Raw genomic sequence first — 20705 nt, 5'->3', positions numbered from 1 at the left:
AAATAATGGGGCTGGAGGTCTAGCTCAAAGGTAAAGTACCCTGGGTTTAATCCTGGGTACATCCTCGCTCCATAAACATGAATTAAATAAATGAATAAATAAATAAATGAATAAATAACTAAAGATGGGGAAAGGAGGAGGTAAAGGTCTATGTGGGCCGCGCACTCCCGGAGTTCACCTGAAACAGTCCTGGTTCACACCTGTTGTGCTCAAGAGTGATGGTTAATGGCGTCCTCCTTAGTTTCCCAGGGTCTGTTCAATGATTGGACACATAGGGAAACATTACGGAATTATGTTGTCAGAGTTCTGAATGAGAAACTTACCTCCCCAGCCATCTGCCTTCCACAGTTCCCAAGAGCACCTGAGGACTGACACTGAATTAAAGCCACTTCCTGAAGGAGGTTTAGTGAGTGGCAAACCTTCCTCTGTGAATAACAAATAGCTTGGAAACCGGGGGAGAGGAAAGCACCAGGACAGGCTTGAGGACAGAGAGGACGGAGTGAAGACTCTGAGTGAAGACGGAGGAGACAAGGAGGAGCAGAGGTCCATGAGGGCAGGGAAGATCAAGGTGACAGGCGGGAGGCGTCTGTAAACTGGTAATCATTCTGTTTTAACATGCTTTAGAGCCAGCCACAAAAGCACATGCAGTTAGATACAGCTGTTTTGAAGGTGCTGAAAGAAAACAGAACTTGATACAACAAGAAGGAAAGAGAAGAGAAGACAAAGAGGATAAAACCAAGATCTTATAGCTAGGGAGTATGGTGGAGCGGTGGTAAAGAAACTGGAAAAGTGCACCTCAGCAAGAAAGTGATCTTTTGGTCCACTTCTCTCTTTATATATAGCTGTTAATTTCAAAGTACTGTGGCCAAAATACCTATGGGACTCTAGTGCACTGACATCCCAGCCCTGCCACAGGCCCTGAGTGCCTCCTGCTAGCTAGTCTCAGTCTGCGGGCCTCTGACCACGCCCCTTCCTGTCTCAGAGAGGGGTAGGCTCTCAGCCCTCGGGTCCGGTGGGGAGAGCGGCAGGGGCAGGAGGGCTGGGACCCTCCAGCTTCACGTCATGCAGGTGCACCGTGGGGGTGGTGGGGTCTTTGCCCACACCCTGGTTTGGGTCAGCCTGGTCAGGGTGGTGCCTGCGCACGTGCTTGACCACCTGAAATTTCTGTTTGGCCTTGTAGCTGCAGAGGCGGCAGAAGAAGGGGTGGCGGTCAGTGTGGGTAAGGGCGTGGTGGCGCAGGCCCGCAGCCCAACGGAAAGCACGGTGGCACACGTTGCACACATAGGGTTTGGCCTCGCTGTGCTTGCGAAGGTGAGTCCGCAGCAGGAAGCGTGTCTTGAAGGCCTTGCCGCACTGCTCACACATGAAAGCCCGGGCTTCTTGGTGCCGCGTCTCCTGGTGCACACGCAAGGCATCAGCCCTGTTGGTGCAGTATTCACACTCAGGACACTGATATGGCTTCAGACCTATAGGATGGGAAAACGCAAGTCACCATTGAAGGGGTGGGGTAGAACAGTGCTCAGTAGGCCCTAGGAGTCACTGTGATACTGGGATATAAAAAACATACACGGCAGCTGGGTGTGGTGGCACACTCCTGTAATCCTAGTATTTGAGAGGCTGAGACACGGGGATTGCGGGTTCGAGACCAGCACACTGGCAACTTGAGACCGTGTTTCAAAATAAAAAATAAAATTGGGCTGTGGGTGTAGCTCAGAGGTAGACTACTTCTGGGTTCAATCCCCAGTACCAAAACAATGAAAACATAAGCAGCAAGCTAATGAGGACCCTATCATTGGAATGTTCCAGTTTTCTGACATTTCTATATCCTTCTCTCAACACAATCCTTGTATACACAGGTGGCCAATGAGTGCAGCTGACTAGCTGGACTTGTAACCAACTTGCCATCTAATGGTAATGAATACTCAAATATGGTAGGGTCATCAAATGGAAAATTCCATCCCTCTTCTGTGTAGTTCCATAGCCAGGAGAGGAGGAAGGACAAGTTAGGACAGGGAACCCTCACTTTTTTCCTCTTACTTATGACAGTTCCATCACAGCTGTATAGAAGCCAGGTAGACCTGCCCTTAGTCATTCAAGTTTGAGTTGGGGCTCTTGATGGGGGTTGGGGAGCTTTGTACAATAATCACCTAGGAACAAAGTACACAGGGCCAGGCTCCCAGCTTTACTTCTGTTTCTGATATGGATTTAGTGGGTTGGGGAGACATTCTGGTAGATGCTCTCCCAGCCTATCCTCTACCCCACTGTGAAAACCAATGTGGGCCCTCAATCGGACAAGGACATACAGCACCTCAGCAAGGTTAGGGTTTAGTCAAAATCACATTCACCTGTGTGCTTGGTCATGTGGTACTTAAGCTGGTTGACCCACTTGCACTTGTAGCCACACTCTGGGCACAGGTACTTCCGTTCCTCCTTGTGGATCCGCATGTGGTACTGCAAAAGGGCAGAGCAAAAATCAGCACATGTGCACCCCATGGCATTCACTGGATATGGAAGTAGGAACCGGTAGGCAGAGGAACTATGGACAGGTAACTCCATTCCCTGCTCCCACCCTATCCATATTCCCCTTACTAGCTGGGCTGCCCAGAATGCTACTTTGATACCCTAACCAATCTAGCCTCTCCCTAGGCCTGCCCTGACCTCAGCTCTTACCAGCTGTGTTGTTGGGGGTAAACTAATTCTTAGCTTACTGATCTGTAAAATGAAGACTAGTAAAAGTATCCATAGCTTTTATTTTTGAAAGGATTAAAATTAGAGTTGGATTATAATAAGTGCTTAATAAGTGTTAGCTTCTACATTTATCCAGATTATCCCCAAACACAGGCTTTAATCACTTGGTATGCAGATGTTCTAGAATTTTATCTTTATAATAACACTGAAGTATTATCCTCTTTTTTATGTAGGGGCCTTGGAATGTATCCGATCGGTTCCTCCACACATGGGACCATCTGTAACAATCACGGGTAGACAACCACAAACTGTGCACAAACTGCAGTGTGTAGTCCCATAGCCAGGAGAGGAGGAAGGACAAGTTAGGACAGGGAACCCTCACTTTTTCCCTCTTACTTATGACAGTTCCATCACAGCTGTATAGGAGCCACATAGACCTGCCCTTAGTCATTCAAGTTTAAGTTGGGGCTCTTGATGGGGTCTCATCAAGAAACAGGGTCTCACTAAGTTGCTGAGAGCCTCATTAAGTAGCTGAGGCTGGCTTCGAACCTGTGCGATGCTCCTGTCTCAGCGTCTCAAGTGCGGGGATTACAGGTGTGCGCCACCATACCGGACTGTACTATTCTCTTTTTAAAGATGAGGAATCTGAGCCTTGGAGAAGTTAAAGAACTTGTCCAAAGTCACAGAGCTAATACTGGAAGTCAGGATTAGAGAACCCAGACCCTGCACGCCTTCCTTTCCTTGCCCCTGACCTTACCTTGAGGCGAGAGGGGTCAGCACAGGCGTAGGGGCAGAGGTGGCAGCGGTAAGGCTTTTCCCCAGTGTGGATGCGGCTGTGCCAGGTGATTTTCTGCCGGTTCTTGGTGCTGTAAGCACAGTCAGTACACTTGTAAAGTCTGGTGCCCCCATGCCCTTTCACATGGTGATCTAGTACCAGCTGATGGCGACATGCAAAGTCACAAAAGGGACAGTGCAGAGGGGGCTGGCTGGCATTCCCGTCCCCCGCCGAGGTGGCTGCCGCGGTCCCTTCGTGCTGCTCCAGGTAGTGCTTCACCAGGCCCGCCCGCTCCCGGGCGGCGAAGTCACAGAGCTGGCAGCGATGGCTGAAGTGCTGCTGCCTCCGGTGTTCTTCCAGTGCCGGCCGGCTAGGGAAGGCCTCCTGGCAGGCGCCACACTCCAGCCGTGGGTGCTGCTTGCGGGTGTGTCCTCGCAGGCTGGCCGGGCTGGGGCAGAGAAGCCCACAGCGGGCACAGTGCAGGGGGCCCTCCGTGGCCTCCGCAGGGGAGCCAGGCGCAGGGTGCGTGGGCGCAGCGTGCCGGCGCAGAGCGTGCTGCTTCAGGGCTGTCTCTGAGCTGAACTGGGCCTCACACTGGGAGCAGGCAAAGGCTGGGGCCCCCTGGTGGCAGCTGTTGACATGGCGAGTGATGTCGTGGCGAAGATAGCCACTATAGTCACAGAGGGGACAGAAGTGGGTGGGTGTTTTGTCATGTACCCTTAAACGGTGCAAGCGTAGTTTTGAGTTGGTGCCAAATGTCTGGGGACAGGAACTGCAGGGGATGCGGCCAACGCCTGTGTGTCGGGACTGGTGAGCCTCTAACCGATAGCGCCTGGTGGTAGAGAAGTCACAGAAAGGGCACTGATGTGGCTTCACCCCCTCATGCTTGAGTCGCCGATGCTGCTGCAGGCACCGGCTCTGTTTACAGGTGAAGCCACAGTCCCCACACTGCAGCGGGGGCCGAGGGCCGCGGGCGGGGGCCGCAGTGGGGTGCCTCCGCTGCTGGTGCAGCCTCAGCACAGCAGCAGCAGACGTGGTGAACGGGCAGAGGCCACAGCGCAGCTCTCTAGACCCAGCAAGGGGACAACCCTTGGTCTGGTGAGTCCTCAGGGCCCGTTCCTGCTGGCAGCTAAAGGGGCATGTTGGGCAGGAGAAGAGGGTCCTTTTTGGCTTCTGAGGAAGAGCTGTGTCCTCATTACCAGGGCTGGATTCTGTACTCCCACTGTTCAGGGGAGCAGAGTCCCCATTGTTCAGGGGGGACACAGCAGTCTGGGACTGAGGGAAGCCTCGCTTTCCTCCCCTGCCACGCCACCCTCGGCAGCCTTCAGCCACATGAGAGGTAATAGAAGAGAGCCGAGAACAGAGGAACGTGCAGGAGCTGCAGTGAAACTTGCCTTGCTCAAAGTAGAATTTCTCAGGGGTCTGCATAGGTGAGGAGCTTCCTGGAGGGGGCGCGAGGGAGCCAGGGGGTGTGGTGAGTGGCTCCCCTGCTGCTTCTGGCTCCCTGGGAAGCCCAGAAGGAGCGTCTTTTGGAAGCTTCAGTTCTACTCCTTCTGGTGCAGGTGGGGGCTTCCCACCTTCGGCATCCTCCAAGGCCTGGGTGCCCGGGAGCTGAGGATGCAGAGGATTGGGAGAATCTGGTCTGGGTAAGCCCTTGTTCCTCCTGAGCAGTACAGGACACTTCTTCAGCAGGTGGGTGCTTAGGCCGCGTTGTTGCTTGAAGCTGGCCCCACACTCAGAGCAGAGCAGGGGCTCCCTGCGGGCCTGGCACCCGGTCCTGGAGTGCAGACTCAGGGCCTTCTCCCGGCGAGTGATAAAAGGGCAGTGTGGGCAGCGGAAGGCTCGCCCCTCTCCCTGGATCACTACCATCTGCACCCGCCCCTCCAGCACCAAGGCCTCTGCTTGCTCCTTGTCCTGCCTCCGTAGAGCCTTGAGTAGTGACTCTGACTCAGGGAACTGGGGCGAGGGCGCCGTCCCAGCAGGTGCAGTTGCCCTGTGGGATCCCACCCAGTTGTTAGGGGCCTCCTCTGAGGATGGAGGATTACTAGGGGGCTCGGAGACTGGCTTCTCCAGAATGGGCTCTTCAGCACCTAAGCCAGGAGTCCCAACACCTTCAAGGCTGGACAGCATTGGCCCTTCCAGTCCATCTGGCCCTTCCAGTCCCAGTGCGCCTGAGGGATCGAGAGGTCTGAACTCCACAGGGGCTGCTTCAGGGAGCGTCTCCAGGGGTGGCTCGGCCACAGGCTCCAGCTCCACTCCCAGGGCCTCCAGGTGCAATGTGCAGCTGCCCTCCTCCACCTCCGCTGGGCTGGGGCTGCCAACCAGGTCATCCCCACTAGGAGCCTCACTGCCATCCTGTTTCCTGGTGCTGGCCTCCTCATTTGTCTCTGGCAGGGCCTGGTCCAGGCTGGGGTCCACCATAGTCCCAGGTTCGTGGCCTGACCCCTCAGGCTGGAGGGAGAGCTGGCTTGAGGGCTCTGAGTCTGGTGGGGATGCCAGGCACTGCCTGGCTCCCTCTGGCTCTCGGCTAGCCTCACGGAGCTGACAAACCTGGTCTCCTGGCACATAGCCATGGGCCTTCCGTTTATGGAAGAAGAGCGTGGTATTGCTGAAGGTGCGGTAGTCACAGAGGGCGCAGCGGAACTCGCGAAGACGGGTGTGCTTGCAGTTCTCGTGGCTCAGCAGGGCCTGCTTGTGGCGGCTCTGGTAGCTGCAGTAGCGGCAGGGGTAGAGCGGAGCCGGTGTGCCAGGGTGGTGCTGGGAGGCCATGTGCTTCTGCAGCTCATACTTCCGCTTGCAGGCAAAGGCACACACCTCGCACATCAGGGACTTGCCCTGGTGCCGGAGTTTGTGGCTGCTCAGCTGATCAGCCCGATGGCAGCGATAGGAACACTGGTTGCACTGGTATCTGGCAAGGAGAGAAAAAGGGAGTCAATCATAATAATCAGTCACAACAGCTAATGGTCACCGAATAACTTCCTTCAGGCCAGGCACTGCTCTCTGTATTGTACGTGTATCATCTCATTTAACTCACCTTTCCACTACCCTGTGACACAGGTACTTCTCTTCTACAAGTGAGAAAGCCAAGGCACAGCCTGACTGAGCTTCATTGCAGGGGAGTGAGGGGCAGAGGCAGCCCAGCTCCAGGACTGAGCTACCCCTGCTCTACAGCTGCTTCCTGAAGGAGAGCAATCAGGAGCTGCACCTCCCACAGTGGAGTGCCAAGGGGCTGCTAAAACTACAGCCCCTGGGGGCAGATTTCTGTGCCAAGTTCCCATTCTCCCCTGGAGAAATGAAAGCTCTAGAGAGCTGTGCCCGCAGGGCAGAGGGGTACTTGGCTGGATTTGGATGTGGCCAGAATTGACACCATAGGTGTAGATTCTATCCACTTTCCCAGGCTCAGACTCAAGTGACTGAGTCTCCAGGCCTGTCCTCCAGGTCTACACCAGGAGCTCTCACCAGGCCGGCTGGGCTGCAGGGACAGGGGCCGGATGGTGGGAGCAGAGAGGAGCGTGAGGAGGAGACTCTCTGGGTAGGGAGAGCAAGGGGGCCAGAGGCAGGATCCGAGAGGCTAGCTGGGCACAAGGCTCCGGGGACGAGGACGGAGCACGGCACGCTCATACCTGAGGTCCCCCGCGTGCTTCCGCATGTGTACACTGAGGTAGTGCTTCCACTTGGTGACGTAGCCGCACTCAGTGCACATGTAATCCTTGGTGTTGGAGTGAGTCAGCATATGCTTGGACAGGTAGCTCACATCTCGGCAGGTGAAGTCACACAGCTCACACTTGTGAGGTTTCTCACCTTACGTGGGGGTGAGGTGGGGAGGAAGGGGAAGACACAGGTGAGACAGGGACCAAGGAGGTGGCTAGACCATCTCCTCCAGCAAGCTTGCGCTGATGCCAGGCAGGAGCAAAAACCTGATGTGCTACCTGAGGTACTGAAAACTTCAGTCCAAAATCTGCTTCACAGCCTCTCAGATAACTTCTCCTCCAACTTCTTTTTTTTTTTTTTTCTTTTTTCTTTTTGGTGGCTCTGGGGGTGGAACCCAGAGGCTTTCTACCTTGGGGCTATACTCCCAGACCTATTTTATATTTTATTTGGAAACAGGGTCTCACTAAGTTGCTGAGAGCCTCACCAAGTAGCTGAGGCTGGCTTCGAACCCGTGCGATCCTCCTGTCTCAGCCTCCTAAGCGCGGGGATTACAAGCGTGCGCCACCACGCCCGGCCTCCTCCAACTTCTACACCAATGAAGAGGAGAAGAGTAAAAACCAAGCTTTTCAAAACTGCTCCAGAGTCCACTCTTGACTTGTTTACAGCTTATTGGCATTAATGGCCAATGACACCAATTCCTTTCACTTTTCTGGAACAGCACATCACTAGGCGATGGATCATAGTGGCCAAGAACACCAACAGTGGGCATGGGGGTGCACGTTTGTAACCCCAGCCGCTCGGAGACTGGGGCAGGACTGCAAGCTCGAGGCTGGCCTGGGCAACCGAACGAGAATATGTTTCAGAAATAAAAAGGACTAAGGATGTGGCTTAGTGTGGTAGAGCACCACTGGGTTCAAGCTTTAGTAACACACACACACACTCTTTGTGTATGTGTGGGGTACTGGAGATAGAACTCAGGGGCATTCTACCTCCAAACTACACCCCCAGCCCTGTATTTTATTCTTTATTTTGAAACAGGGTCTCACTGAGTTGTGAAGGCTCACTAAGTAGCTGAGGCTGTCTGTGAAATGAGATCCTTCTGTCTCAGCCTCCCAAATGCTGGGATTACAAGCGTGCGCCACCACACCCAGGAGGGTGTTCTACTTCTGAGTTACATTTCCAAGCTCTATTAAATTAAATTAAATTAATTTATTCTGGTACTGGGGATTGAACCCAGAGGCATTTTACCTCCAAGTTATAGCTCCATCCTGATTTTATTTTGAAACAGGATCTCACTAAGTTGCCGAGGCTGACTTCAAACCTGTGATCCTCCTGTCTCAGTCTCCCAAGTACTGGGACTACAAGCGTGTACCACCAAGCCTGGCTAATTATCTTTAAACAAGGTCTTGCTAGGTTGCTGAGTCTTGTTCAGTTGTTGAGGCAGTCTCAGCCTATCTCAGCCTCCCACATACTGGGGTTACAGGTGTGTGCCACCACACCCAGCCCGTGCCCGCATTTCCCTAGTAGAAAATTTTCACTGATGCTTATATAAATCACATGGAAGAGCTGCTGTGGCAGGAAGCCTGATTTAGCTATTACCTAACCCATCAGGTGCCAGTAACGCTGTCAACCAATTAAGAGCCTGAGGTGAAACAAGTGCACCCTGCACATCAGCAGGAGATCCTGTTTCGGTGTCATGGGTGCCCGGGCTATGGAGGGCCATATGTATGCCTGGCTGAGTCCCCTTGCCTCCCGCTTCTCACAGCTTACCCCCAAATTTGAATTGCAAATCTATTCTGGTCTGGGTCTCTTCACTCTAGCATGATGGGTAGGCTCCCCGACACTTATTAGGGGTGGGCAACTGGACAGGAGCTTGCATAGTGGTTAGAGTGCGGGCTCTGCAATAAGACTGCCTGGATTCAGATCCTAGCTGGATCACGAGGTCCATGTCTAGGAATTCTAGCTGAAACGAAATGATGCACGCAAGGCCCTTGGTGTGATGTCTGGTACACTGTAAAAGGCCATCATTATGACGTTCCAAGGATGGAAGCCATCTAGCTCACCGGTATGCAGCAGCATGTGTCTGATGAGCACCCTCTTGTGGGCAGTGGCAAAGCTGCACTCGGGGCACTGGTGGATCTTCTCATGAGCATGCATCTTGCCCAGGTGGTCCTGGTAGGCCACTGGGTTAAAGGTGGCAAAGGGGCAGAAGGTACAGCGCAACTCTTCACTGCCTGCGTGGCCCTGCTTCTTGTGCTTGCGGAACAAGTGCTTGTTGGAGCAGGCGAAGTCACAGTGCGGGCAGTGGAAGGCGTAGTGGCTCTTGTGGTGGGCCTCCATGGCTTCAGCCGTGGCGAAGAGCATGGGACAGGAGTGATGGCGGCACTCCACGGCCCGCACCCCATGGGTCTCCTTCAGGTGTTTAACAAAGGCCTTGCGATCGGGGGCCGCGTAGCTGCAGCCCTCCTGAAAGCAGGGCAGGGGCAGCGGCTCCGCTGCAGCTGCTGCCGTGTGGCTCTTGAGGTGCTCCTTGAGTGCCTGGCTGAGGCGGAACTCCTCCCGGCAGACGGGACAGACGTAGGTGTCTGAGTAGAAGTTGGAGATGTCTTCGTGCATGCTGGCCATGTGGCGGTTGAGCGCATTCCTCTCCACGGCACTGTAGTGGCACAGCGGGCAGCGGTGGGCCTTCTCGCCCAGCTCCCGCAGCAGGTGGGTCTTGAGTTTGCTCTTGCTGGTGAAGAACTTCTGGCAGTTGGGGCACTGGAGGCTTGGGTCAGGGAAGTGAAGGTGCAGATGCTCCACCAGGTGGGTCCGCTTCTTAAAGCAGCGCTTGCACTCTGGGCACATGTGTGTCTTGAAGAGGGACTCAGTGCCAGAAGCCACATCCCCTGGGGGAGGAATGCACAGAGGTAAGAGCAAGGTCCTTTAATAGGTCAGGGGCTAGCCAGGGCACGAGAGGGCCACGACGTGCCCAGACACAAACACCATGTGACCTTTCGCTCTGGGAAACCAAACAATAGTCTGAAGCATTGTAGTCTCAAAGGAGAAATAAGAAACTCTAGTATTAAGAGAATAACAAACTACAAGGACTTCTCAGACCTTGCTATGGCCTGCTTTAAGTGTTTCCCCCAGTCACCCACTGTTCCTGAACCTGTTTAGAGCTGCGCAAGAGAACACACTGGATTAGGCATTCTTGTTCCTGTGCCCCTCTTCTCAGGGGCAGGCAGATGAATTAGCAGGATTGGTGAGAAGGAAAGGGAATGAGCAGAAGAGAAGAAGGTAAAGTACTCTTATTTCTAGGTCCTGTCTCACTGGGCTCTAGATAATAGAGAGCTCCTAACAAATACAATCAGATCTCTCCCATTCGCCTGACAGTAAATATGCTCCTTGTGGGATGGATATCAGATTTCTATTGAATTGGAAAGCGTGGGAAGCAATGATCCAGAAAAAAATGTCCTAGGAGGCTCAATGCCAGGTAAAAGAGGCTGTTTGTCATCGATAACCTCTAACATCTTAGTTAGGAAATCACCTCCTCCTTCCCTGCATAAGAGCTTCCTGTTGAGGAAAACCAGCCCAGAAGGGCAAACTCTATTTACCTTTACCCTATGTTAGTGGTCCCGACCTGTTTATCAATCTCCCGCTAGACCCTGACTTTTGAGGCAAGATGGAACAGAAAGGATCTGAACCCAAACTCAGAAAACCAAGGCCTAGGGCCTCAATGCCAGGTTCCCCACTACCCATCCACGACACCTAGAGCTGCAAGCAGTCCTATCATTACCTCCCAACTGCTGAGCCCCTGGGCCTTTGTCCAGAGTTTTTGGGGAGTCCTTCTGGATGCCGCTCTCCTCTTCTTCCTCTGCATCCTCCTCCTCAGCTGACTCCTGTGCGGGCAAAGGTGAACCTGCTTCCTCTGCAGGTTCTCTCTCTCTCAGAGGCAGTCTGGGGGCTGGAGACACATGAAATCTCATGAAGTCCACAGGAGTGTCAATGACAGCTTATAGTTCTCTGCTTACTGGCTAGCAGAATCACCCTCCTCAGTTTTTAGCAGAAAAGAATATTGGATTCTAAACAGGTAAGTGTATTCCTACTGAAGACACGGATATGAAGACCAAAAGCTAAAAGCTACGAGTGATAATCTGGTCTAAAGTAAATCAAACCTCAACTCCTTAAAGGTCAGAACTTTGAGGCCCCTGGGGTGGGGGTAGGGTGAGAGGTAGAGAAGTTAGAACTGCATTTCTTTGGCTCAGTTCTCCAGGGCTAATGGCTTCAATGGCTCGATGCAGTAAACATACCCTGATAGCTCAACTGCTGTACTGAGAAGCCAAGTGATTCAGGATGATATCTTGCCCTCAAATCTATCCCTTTTTATCCAGCTGACTCAGTAAGGCAAAGAGGTATGACAAGTTCCTAGGAAAAAGGTATTAGATTTCAATGTATCTCATCAAGCCAATTTCTGTCCTCTGGCCTGTTTTTCCCTGTCTCTTCCTGTTCCTCTACTCACCACATGCTGTTTTTTCCTTCTTGTTATTGCTTTCAGAGATGAAGAGGAGTAGAAATCAATAAAGTACCACCCTCCTTGAAGGTTTCATTATAAAATGGTCCTAGCTTCTCCTCTCCAATCCCACTTGCTTTACGGGGAGTCTCCAGGCACTCTTTCTTTTTCTTTCTTGCAGTACTGGGAACCAAGGGGCATTCTACCTTTGTGCTGTACCTCCAGCCTTATTTTTTATTCCTTTTTTTGGTGGTACTGGGGGTGGATCCCAGGGGCTTTATACCTCCCAAGATATACTCCCAGACCTATTTTCTATTTTATTTGGAAACAGGGTCTCATTAAGTTGCTGAAAGCCTCACTAAGTAGCTGAAGCTGGCTTTGAACCTGTGTGATCCTCCTGTCTCAGCCTCTCAAGCGCTGAGATTATAAGCATGCGCCACCACGCCCAGCTTCTTTATTCCTTATTTTGAAACAGTCTCATTAAGTTACAGAGGGCCTCACTAAGTAGCTGAGGCTGACCATGAACCTGTAATCCTCCTGTCTCAGCCTCCCAATACTGGGATTACAAGTGTGTGCCACCACACCTGGCTGAATCTACAGGCGTTCAACAAGTGGCTGCAGCTACTCACAGACACTTTTACTTTTGCCCTGAGAAGAAGGTTCTGAAATGGATCAGTAGAAAATGTTGCTTAAGTGAACCCAGGTCACAAGTAACCCGAGCCAAATTTCACCCGGTGTCATGGACAAAGACCTTCTCCTTGTTGCATATATCCCCAGTGACTCGGGGTTTCGAGATACTTTCCATGCTGTCTAGTAATTCTGACTCCGAGCCACTTGTCTAGATTCCCTTATACTCAAGCAGTTCATGGCATTGGAAATAAGTATCTCTCCTATAAGATCAACTGTAGCTACGTTCTAGGCAGGGGGCTGCTGGGTCCGTGGTCTCATACCTGGCAGCAGCTCCTGGGATGGAAGTCCCTGAACAGCAGAAAGATCTCCCTGTGTCCCGGCTCCATGGCTCCGCTGATGCTGCCGGAAGAGTTTGATGTTGGAGCCCATGAAGCTGCAATGGCTACAGTGGAAAGGATAATGGGCCTGCCGGTGCAGCTCCATGCCCTGCTGACTCCCAAAGAGCAGGGGGCAGCCCCGGAAAGAACACGGCACAGGAACCACACTGTGGGTCTGCTGCAGGTGGTGCTGTAGACCCTTGCGATCTTCAGCACAGAACACACAACCAGATTCAGGACAGGAGAAGGTGCTGGGAGTGGTGCGGTGAATCTTGAAGTGGCTCTTCAGGGCCTGTGGCTGGGCAAATTCCTGCTTACATACAGGGCAGGGCAGGGGGATATCTGCTGGGTTCTGGCCCTGTGGAGGGCCATGGAGGGTGAGGTTGCTGGAGGGCAGCTGCACAGAGCATGCGGGACTGGAGAGGTCCTGTACGGGCTGTATATGGGTCTCAGGACACTGGTGCAGGGACAGCAGAGTGGGCTCTGCGAAGCTCTGTTCACAGCGCTCACAGAAGTAAACCTCCACCACCTTTACCAGGACACCTGCAGGCAGAGGACCAACAGAGAAAGGCACAGATCAGATGGAATGAGACTCACAGGAGTTAGTTACTAGTAGAAATGTAGTTGAATCTGTTCATATTCAAAGTGCAGCTGGACTTCGAGTCTGGCTCCGCAGCTGGACTATAAGTGCACAGGGTCAGGGTATCCTACCTTGGGTTCATAGTGTCTAGCACGATACATACCACAAGACGGGGCGTAATAAGAACGTTAACCGAATGAACACATACTCATCAAATCCAGAAAGTATTACGGCAGTATATTTTCTCAAATAAAAAATAAAAACTAAGCTGGGCGTGGTGGCGCACGCTTGTAATCCCTGTACTTGGGAGGCTGAGACAGGAGGATCACACAGGTTTGAAGCCAGCCTCAGCTACTTAGTGAGGCTCTCAGCAACTTAGTGAGACCCTGTTTCCAAATAAAGTATAAAATAGGTCTGGGAGTATAGCCCGGAGGTAGAAAGCCTCTGGGTTCTACCCCAGTACCACCAAAAAATAAAAAAAGAAAAAAGAAAAAGAAGGGGGGCAGTCTGGAAGTTTAGCTTCGTAGACTTTCCCTAGGTTCAATCTCCAGCACCATACACAGACAAAAAAAGTAGAAACTTCTAGCCAGGCACAGTGGTACATACATGTAATCCCAGTACTTGGGAGGCTAAGACAGGAGGATCATGGGTTTGAGGCTAGCCTCAGCAATTTAGTGAGGCCCTCAGCAATTTGGTGAGAACCTTTTTCAAATAAATAAAGCCAGGAGTGGTGGCGTATGTTTATAATCCCAGTACCTGGGAGACTGAGAAAGGAGGATCACAGGTTTGTGGGCAGCCTCAGCAATGTAATGAGGCCCTCTGCAACTCAGTGAGACCCTGTTTCAACATAAAAATAAAACAGGGCTGGGAGATTGGTTCATAGGTAGAATGCCCCTGGGTTCAATCCCTAGCATCACACACACACAGAATGAACACACACACACACACACACACACACACACACACACACACACACACACACACACACAGAGGCTGGGCTTGTAGCCCAGAGGTTGAAGGCCCCGGATCGAATCCCTAGTGTATATATCTGTACTACAAATACACATCCCCATCCTGTGTGCATGTGTGTCTTTCTAAAGTAGAAATTACTAGGTAAGAGCATGCATATTGTAAATTTGCTATGGAGCTAAACTGCCCTTCAAAAGATTATATTCGCCAGGTATGGTGGTACACACTTGTCACCCCATTACTAGGAGGCCGAGACAGGAGGATCACAGGCTTGAAGCCCGCCTCAGCAACTCAAAGAGATTCTCAGCAACTTAGTGAGACCGTTTCCAAATAAAAACTAAAATAGGTCTGGGGGTGTGGCCCGGGGGTGGAAGGACCCTGGTTTCCACCCCCAATAGGACAAAATAAAAAAAAAAATAATAAAAGATTATATTATTTATATTCTCAGTGATAAGATAGTATATTTCTTCACAGCCTCTTCAACACCACGTATTACATAGAATGTTTAATTTTTGTCAAAGTTAAAAGCAAAAATGGCACCATATAGTTTTTTGGGTTTTTTTGGTTCTGTGGATTGAACCTAGGGGAGTTTGTTCACCAAGCTACAACCCAGTCCTTTTTATTTTTTATTTTGAGACAGGGACTTGCTGGTCTCCAACTTGCAGTCCTCTGGCCTCAGCCTTCCTAGTTGCTAAGATTAGAGGAGTGTATTACCATACCTGGCAATGCAGTTGTTTTTATTTTTATTTTATTACTTGGTTCTAGGGATTGAACTCATGGGGAGTCTACCTCTGAGCTATGCCACAGCTCTTTCTATTTTGAAACAGGGTCTAGTTACACTGCTGAGGCTGGCCTCAAACCTGTAATCCTCCTATCTCAGCCTCCCAAGAACTAGGATTACAGGTGTCTGCCACAGTGCCTGGCTGCGTTATTTTCTGGTATGGGGCATCAACCCAGGGGCATTCCACCTCCAAAGTACACACTCAGTCATTTTTTATTTTGAAACAGGGTCCCACTAAGTTGCTGAGAGCCTTGCTGCATTGCTGAGGCTAGCTTTGAACTTGTGATCCTCCTGTTTCAGCTTCCCAACTACTAGGATTACAAGCAGGCGCCACCACACCCGACTGCATAGGTTTTTTTTTTTTTTTTTTATTCTTTATTTTGAAACAGGGTCTCACTGAGTTGCAGAGGGCCTAAGTAGCTGAGGCTGTCCATGAACCGCGATCCTCTGGTCTCAGCCTCCCACATGCTGGATTACAAGCGTGCGCCACCACGCCCGGCTACATAGTTATTTTTAATTGTGAGATTTATTTGTGTGAGAGTGAGCATCCTTTTATATGGTTGTCGACTATTTATTTCTTTAGTAAACTACATGTACATTTATTCTCCCCCCCCCTTTTTTTTTGCAGTACTAGGGAATTGGACCCAGGGTCACTCTACCTCCAAGTTACATCCTCAGCCCTATTTTTAATTTTCTTTCTTTTTCTTTCTTTCTTCCTTTTCTTTTCTTTTTTTTTTTTTTTTTTTTTTTGTGGTACTGGGGTTCCTGGAAGCCCTTCTACCTGCGGGCTATACTCCCAGACCTATTTTATACTTTTTTTATTTTTGGAAACAGGGTCTCTTAAGCCAGCACAGCTGGCTTCGAACCTGCGCGATCCTCCTGTCTCCGCCTCCCAAGCGCGGGGATTACAAGCATGCGCTACCACGCCTGGCGTTAATTCTTTATTTTTGAAACAGGGTCTCACTAAATTGCAGAGGCCTCACTAAGCAGCTGAGGCTGGTTGTAAACCTGAGATCCTCCTGTCTAAGCTTCCTAACTACTGGGATTATAGGCATGTGCCACCATGCCCGGCTTGCACTTACAATATTTTAATTACTATAAACTGAAATGATTCTGACATTTAATAAACAGTATCTCACATCATATGCAACATAAGAACATTTTGGTTTCTGTTTAACTTTCCATGGATTAGACTGGCTCATGTTAATAAAAGGTTACTTTTGTAATTCTTTTTATTTTTATGAATTGGGGCATTCTACCTCCAATCTATACCCTCGTATTTTCTATTCCTTATTGTGAAACAAGTTCTCACTAAATTTTGGAGGATCTCACTAAGTTTCGGAGGGCCTCACTAGGTAGTTGCGGCTGGCCATGAACCTGAGCTCCTCCTATCTCAGCCTCCCAAGTACTGGGAGTACAAGTGTGCGCCAATACACCGGGCTTAGTCTCCCATTTAAAAAAAGCTGTTTCTTTTCTTTTTTCTTACTGTGCAGATCTTTTGACTTTTACAGATATTCTTTCTTACATATTATCAATATTTTTCTCTCTTTAACTATAAAGTTTAGATGAACATTATATGGTCAAATTAGATAATCTTTCCTAGTATTTTTCTGCCTCGGTACTACACTGCCAGGGGCAGGGGTGACAAGAGTAGCTGGAGGGTGGCAGTTAAAACACAGGGGCGTTTCCTAAAAATAAGAAGTGTAGATATGAGAAGAATAAAAAGGGGAAAATGTTTCTACTAGGATAAATACAAATGATCAACTACTCCTCTTTTTAAATTTTGTAGTACTGGGGACTTAAATCCGGGGCCTCATGTATGATAGGTATGGGCTCTACCACCGACTCACATCCCCAGCCTCAACCTCTCTTTTTGTGGTACTGGGGACTGAACCCTGGGGCATCTAACCTTTGATCTACGCTCCCATTTTTTAGTTTGAAATAGAGTTTCACTACATTGCTGAGGCTGACATCAAAGGTGTGACCTCCCCCCACCAGCCTCCCAAGTACCGGGATTATAGGCTACCACACCCAGTTCCCCAGCCCTTTTAAAAATATTATTATTATTATTATTAATGTTATTGTTATTGTTATTATTTGGCAGTACTGGGGATGAAACCCAGGGGCATTCTAGCTCCGAGCAACACCCCCCAGCCCTATTTTTTATTCTTTATTTGGAAACAGGGTCTCACTGAGTTGCAAAGGGCCTCACTAAGTAGCTGAGGATGGCTTCGAACCTGCGCGATCCTCCTGTTTTGGCCTCCCAAATGCTGGGATTACAAGCGTGCGCCACCACGTCTGGCCTTAAAATATTATTTTTGAAACAGAGTCTCACTAAGTTGCCCAGGCGGGCCTTGAACTTTCTATCCTTCCTGCCTCCAGAATAGTTTGAACTTACATATGTAAGCCACCACACCCAGCCCAACTCTTCTCCCTAACAGGCCTTGGGTGAGTGAAGTATGTTATACACAGGACATGAGGGCAGGGAAATACCAGTTACTTCGCGAAAGCCCTGCCAAGCCAGCGTGCTGGAGACAGGCTGGGCCTTTTGCCTAATCCCTGGTTGCAGTTCCTGGGTGATGGGGTCAGTATGGGGAAAGAATGCTCAAGGATTTAAGAGTAAGGACAAGCCAGAATTGGGCAGAGGTGTCAGAAAGGTATTCTCTTCTGGACTAATGCCTAGCAAACATGAAGCCCTTGTAGGACAGACTTTGCCAAATGCCTGCTTCAAGGTTGTGCAACACTTTGCCAGTCTTCCATCAACATGCATCAACTGCAAATAAAATTATATTTCAAAGTATAAAAATAGCATGCTACCCTGGGTTCTGATCATATTCATAGAGAAAGATAAAAATAGAACACATAAAACCTCAGGGCTGCTTGTCCCAGTGGCCTGCAAGCAACTGTGTCTGTACCTGGGGTCACTCCTGGAACTCCTGGGGATAGGGTTCCAGCTACTGTTTCCACAATGATCTCCATGTTCCCTGGGCTCTCTTCAGTAGCTGTGGCTTCTACCAGCAGACAGCCTGGGTCAGCAGGCAAAGACGCAGTGTCCCCAGAAGGACAGGTATTCTGGACAGGCCCCAGCATTCCGTGGTTAGAGAGGGGCGGGGGGAGGAGCAACAGCTCAGGGCACAGGCCGTCCATCTCTCCAGAACTGCTGGCTGCTTGGGAGGCCAACGCAGGGTCTGTCATCATCACTGACCGCTGCACTGTGGCCTCTTAAATGCTGACGAGCCAACCAGAAGAAAAACAAAATATGGTTAGAACTCTTATTACTTTCTTCCCAGTTTCTGTGGGTACCCAGGCCAGGGCCCACCCATTTATACATTTCCCTCCCAGCTACATGTTCAGAACAAAAAGTATGGAAATGATAATAGGGTCAACATTAGGAGAAAGCCACAAAGTTTTGGCTAACACATTAAACACTATGGTTATATTATGCTTCTTGCTACTAAGTGACCTTGCTCCAATCGTTAAACAATCTGAGTTTCAGTTTTCTTTCTTATTTACTTTCTGTGGCACTGGGGATTGAACCTAGGGCATTCGAATACTGAGCTACATCCCCAGCCCCTTTTATATTTCATGTTGAAACAGGATCTCCCTAAGTTACTGTGCCCTGGTCTCAAACCTGCAATCCTCCTGTCTCTGCCTCCCAAATACTAGGAGTACAGATGTGCACCACAGTACCTACCTTTTCTGGGTCTCGGGGTTTTTTTTATAGACAATAAAACTGGGTGGGGCCAAAGGATTTCAAAGGTCCCTTTCCCTCTTACTTTTTGATGACCTCACTATTCCTCAGAAAGCATGTAAGGTCCTACCATCATGATCTGCTCCCTGCTGACCTCTTCAAATACATCTTCCACTCTGCCCTCCACAGATCTCTGAACCAGGCTGATTTGCCATCCTGTGGACATACTACATCCTCTTTTGCTTGCACACCCACATGCCTTTGCCTCTCAGGCTTGATGTACCTTTTCCCTTTTTCAATTTCTCTTGTCTGACTAACTAACTCCTAACAATCCTTTAAGAAGTTGCATGGCTGGGCGTGGTGGCGCATGCTTGTAATCCCAGCATTCTGGGAGGCTGAGATCGGAGGATGGTGGTTTGAGGACAGCCTCAGCTACTTAGCAAGGCCCCTCACAACTCAGTGAGACCTTGTTTCCAAAAAACAGACTAAAAAATAGGGCTGGGGGTGTAGCTTGGAGGTACAATGCCCCTGGATTCCATCCTTCATACCAAAAAAAAAAAATTAATTAATTAAAAAGAAGTTGCACAAATGTCATTTCCATTATAGAGGCTTCCTGCAGCTCTTAATTAATTCTCTCCTCTGGGGTCCCAACGACAGTCTGAACATAGCCCTATCAGAAACTATGTCACAGTGCACGCTATTTCCCTAACAGTTTCCTGCCTAGTGTGAAGGTTTTGGGGTAGTGTTCTGATATTATCACTTCAATAAACCACCAACAAACTATGCAAGCCAAATAAGAGAATTCAGGTGAAGAAACATAGACACAGAGTTGCATCAGAGTAAAACTGGCTATCTTGTTCCCAGGTACCAAACCAAGGGCTCCTGGCATATCAAGTAATACATGGAGAAACTTCAGACTCATTAAGGTCTCAAATTGGGACACAATTGAGGAATGCACAGCAATTAAGCTGCATATCCTATTATGCACAAGGCAAAATGAGTTTAAGCCCAATTTTTGTAATTAATAAGAACGGCAGAAATCACTTCATGAAACGGAATCACAGAGGTTGAGTAAGGACAGGTTGGTGGTGAGAACTGAAAATGCTATTCTTCAAAACGGATTACAGGGCCTGGGAAGGTGGCAGGGGAGTGCACTTCCGCAGTCAGAGGGATTCTGTAGAAACCAGGGTTCACTTACTGCCAATTATCGTGGCTCTGGGGAGTATTCCAGCCCTGCCTCGGAGAGACTGCAAAGACAAGGGCGCTGTCTAGATTAAGTACCTTTTACCCTTGAGCAGGCGAAGCGGGGCAGGCACGAGAGAAGAAATCTGCTTACCTTCAGGGACAATGAGGAAGAGCAAATTACGGGGCGGGGGGAGAATTGGAGAAACCAGGCGCCCGACCTAGGCAGCCGGGTTCCCCGGCCCTGGGCTCTGACTCAAGGCGAGGCCACGCTTCTCTGGGCCTCAGCGTTCCTATCTGTAAAGTGGAGGCGGCGACAGCGTCTGCATCGTCAGGCGGGCGCGGGATCACGGAAGCCCGCGGGCGGGGACGGCGTCCGGCAACCTGCCAGGCCTGGGACGGGGCATCCTCGGGATTACGGTCCTGAGGGGAGGCAGCGGGTACTCGGGCGGTGTCCAGAACCGCGACGCGGCGGAGGCGCGAGCAGCCGCGGAGACGCGCCGGGCCCCGCGGTCCCTCTCACCTCCTCCCGCGGGCTCCCCCCGCCCGGGTCCACTCCCATCCTGGGGCTCGAGAAACTTTACCTGCAGGTGGCTCCAAGCGCACTCCCGCGATCCCGCCCCGCAGCGGCGGTCTGAGCTCCGGACCCACTGCGGGCGGGAGCCGCATCTCTATGGTCGGCCGCGGCTGGAGCGGCCGCCCAGGGCGCCTTTGTGCGCCCGCCCACGGCCCAGCATGCTCTAGGGCCTCGGGCACCTGCTGGCCGCTCTGGTCGCGCCGAGGGGGACTCTATGGTCTTCTCTATGATCCGTCCTCCTCATCCTTGAAGCCGCAGGAGGGACTGGGCCGGCTGCGGGGCGGGCAGAGCGGCTCGGCCTTGCCGGTGGGC

General features: G+C 50.7%; 1 protein-coding gene across 2 annotated transcripts; it reads right to left on the bottom strand.

Moving 5' to 3' along the window:
• Positions 1 to 996: 996 nt before the first annotated feature.
• ZNF142 (zinc finger protein 142) lies at positions 997 to 18141 on the bottom strand (the record flags this gene model as incomplete). 2 transcript variants are annotated; one of them, XM_080689264.1, is made up of 8 exons in its annotated part: positions 997 to 1466; positions 2346 to 2451; positions 3446 to 6371; positions 7087 to 7264; positions 9178 to 10002; positions 10893 to 11060; positions 12557 to 13156; positions 17859 to 18141. In XM_080689264.1, 8 exons carry the CDS (start codon positions 18139 to 18141, stop codon positions 997 to 999), a joined length of 5556 nt encoding a protein of 1851 aa, XP_080545390.1. The 2 variants fall into 2 exon arrangements, with proteins under 2 accessions (XP_080545390.1, XP_080545391.1); XM_080689265.1 differs by lacking the exon at positions 12557 to 13156 and having other exon boundaries at positions 17859 to 18138.
• Between the last annotated feature and the right edge of the window lie 2564 nt (positions 18142 to 20705).

The sequence above is a fragment of the Muscardinus avellanarius genome, assembly GCF_963383645.1.
Source record: "Muscardinus avellanarius genome assembly, chromosome: 2".
In the NCBI taxonomy this organism is placed as follows: domain Eukaryota; kingdom Metazoa; phylum Chordata; class Mammalia; order Rodentia; family Gliridae; genus Muscardinus; species Muscardinus avellanarius.
This window is presented reverse-complemented; position numbering and strand designations above follow the sequence as displayed.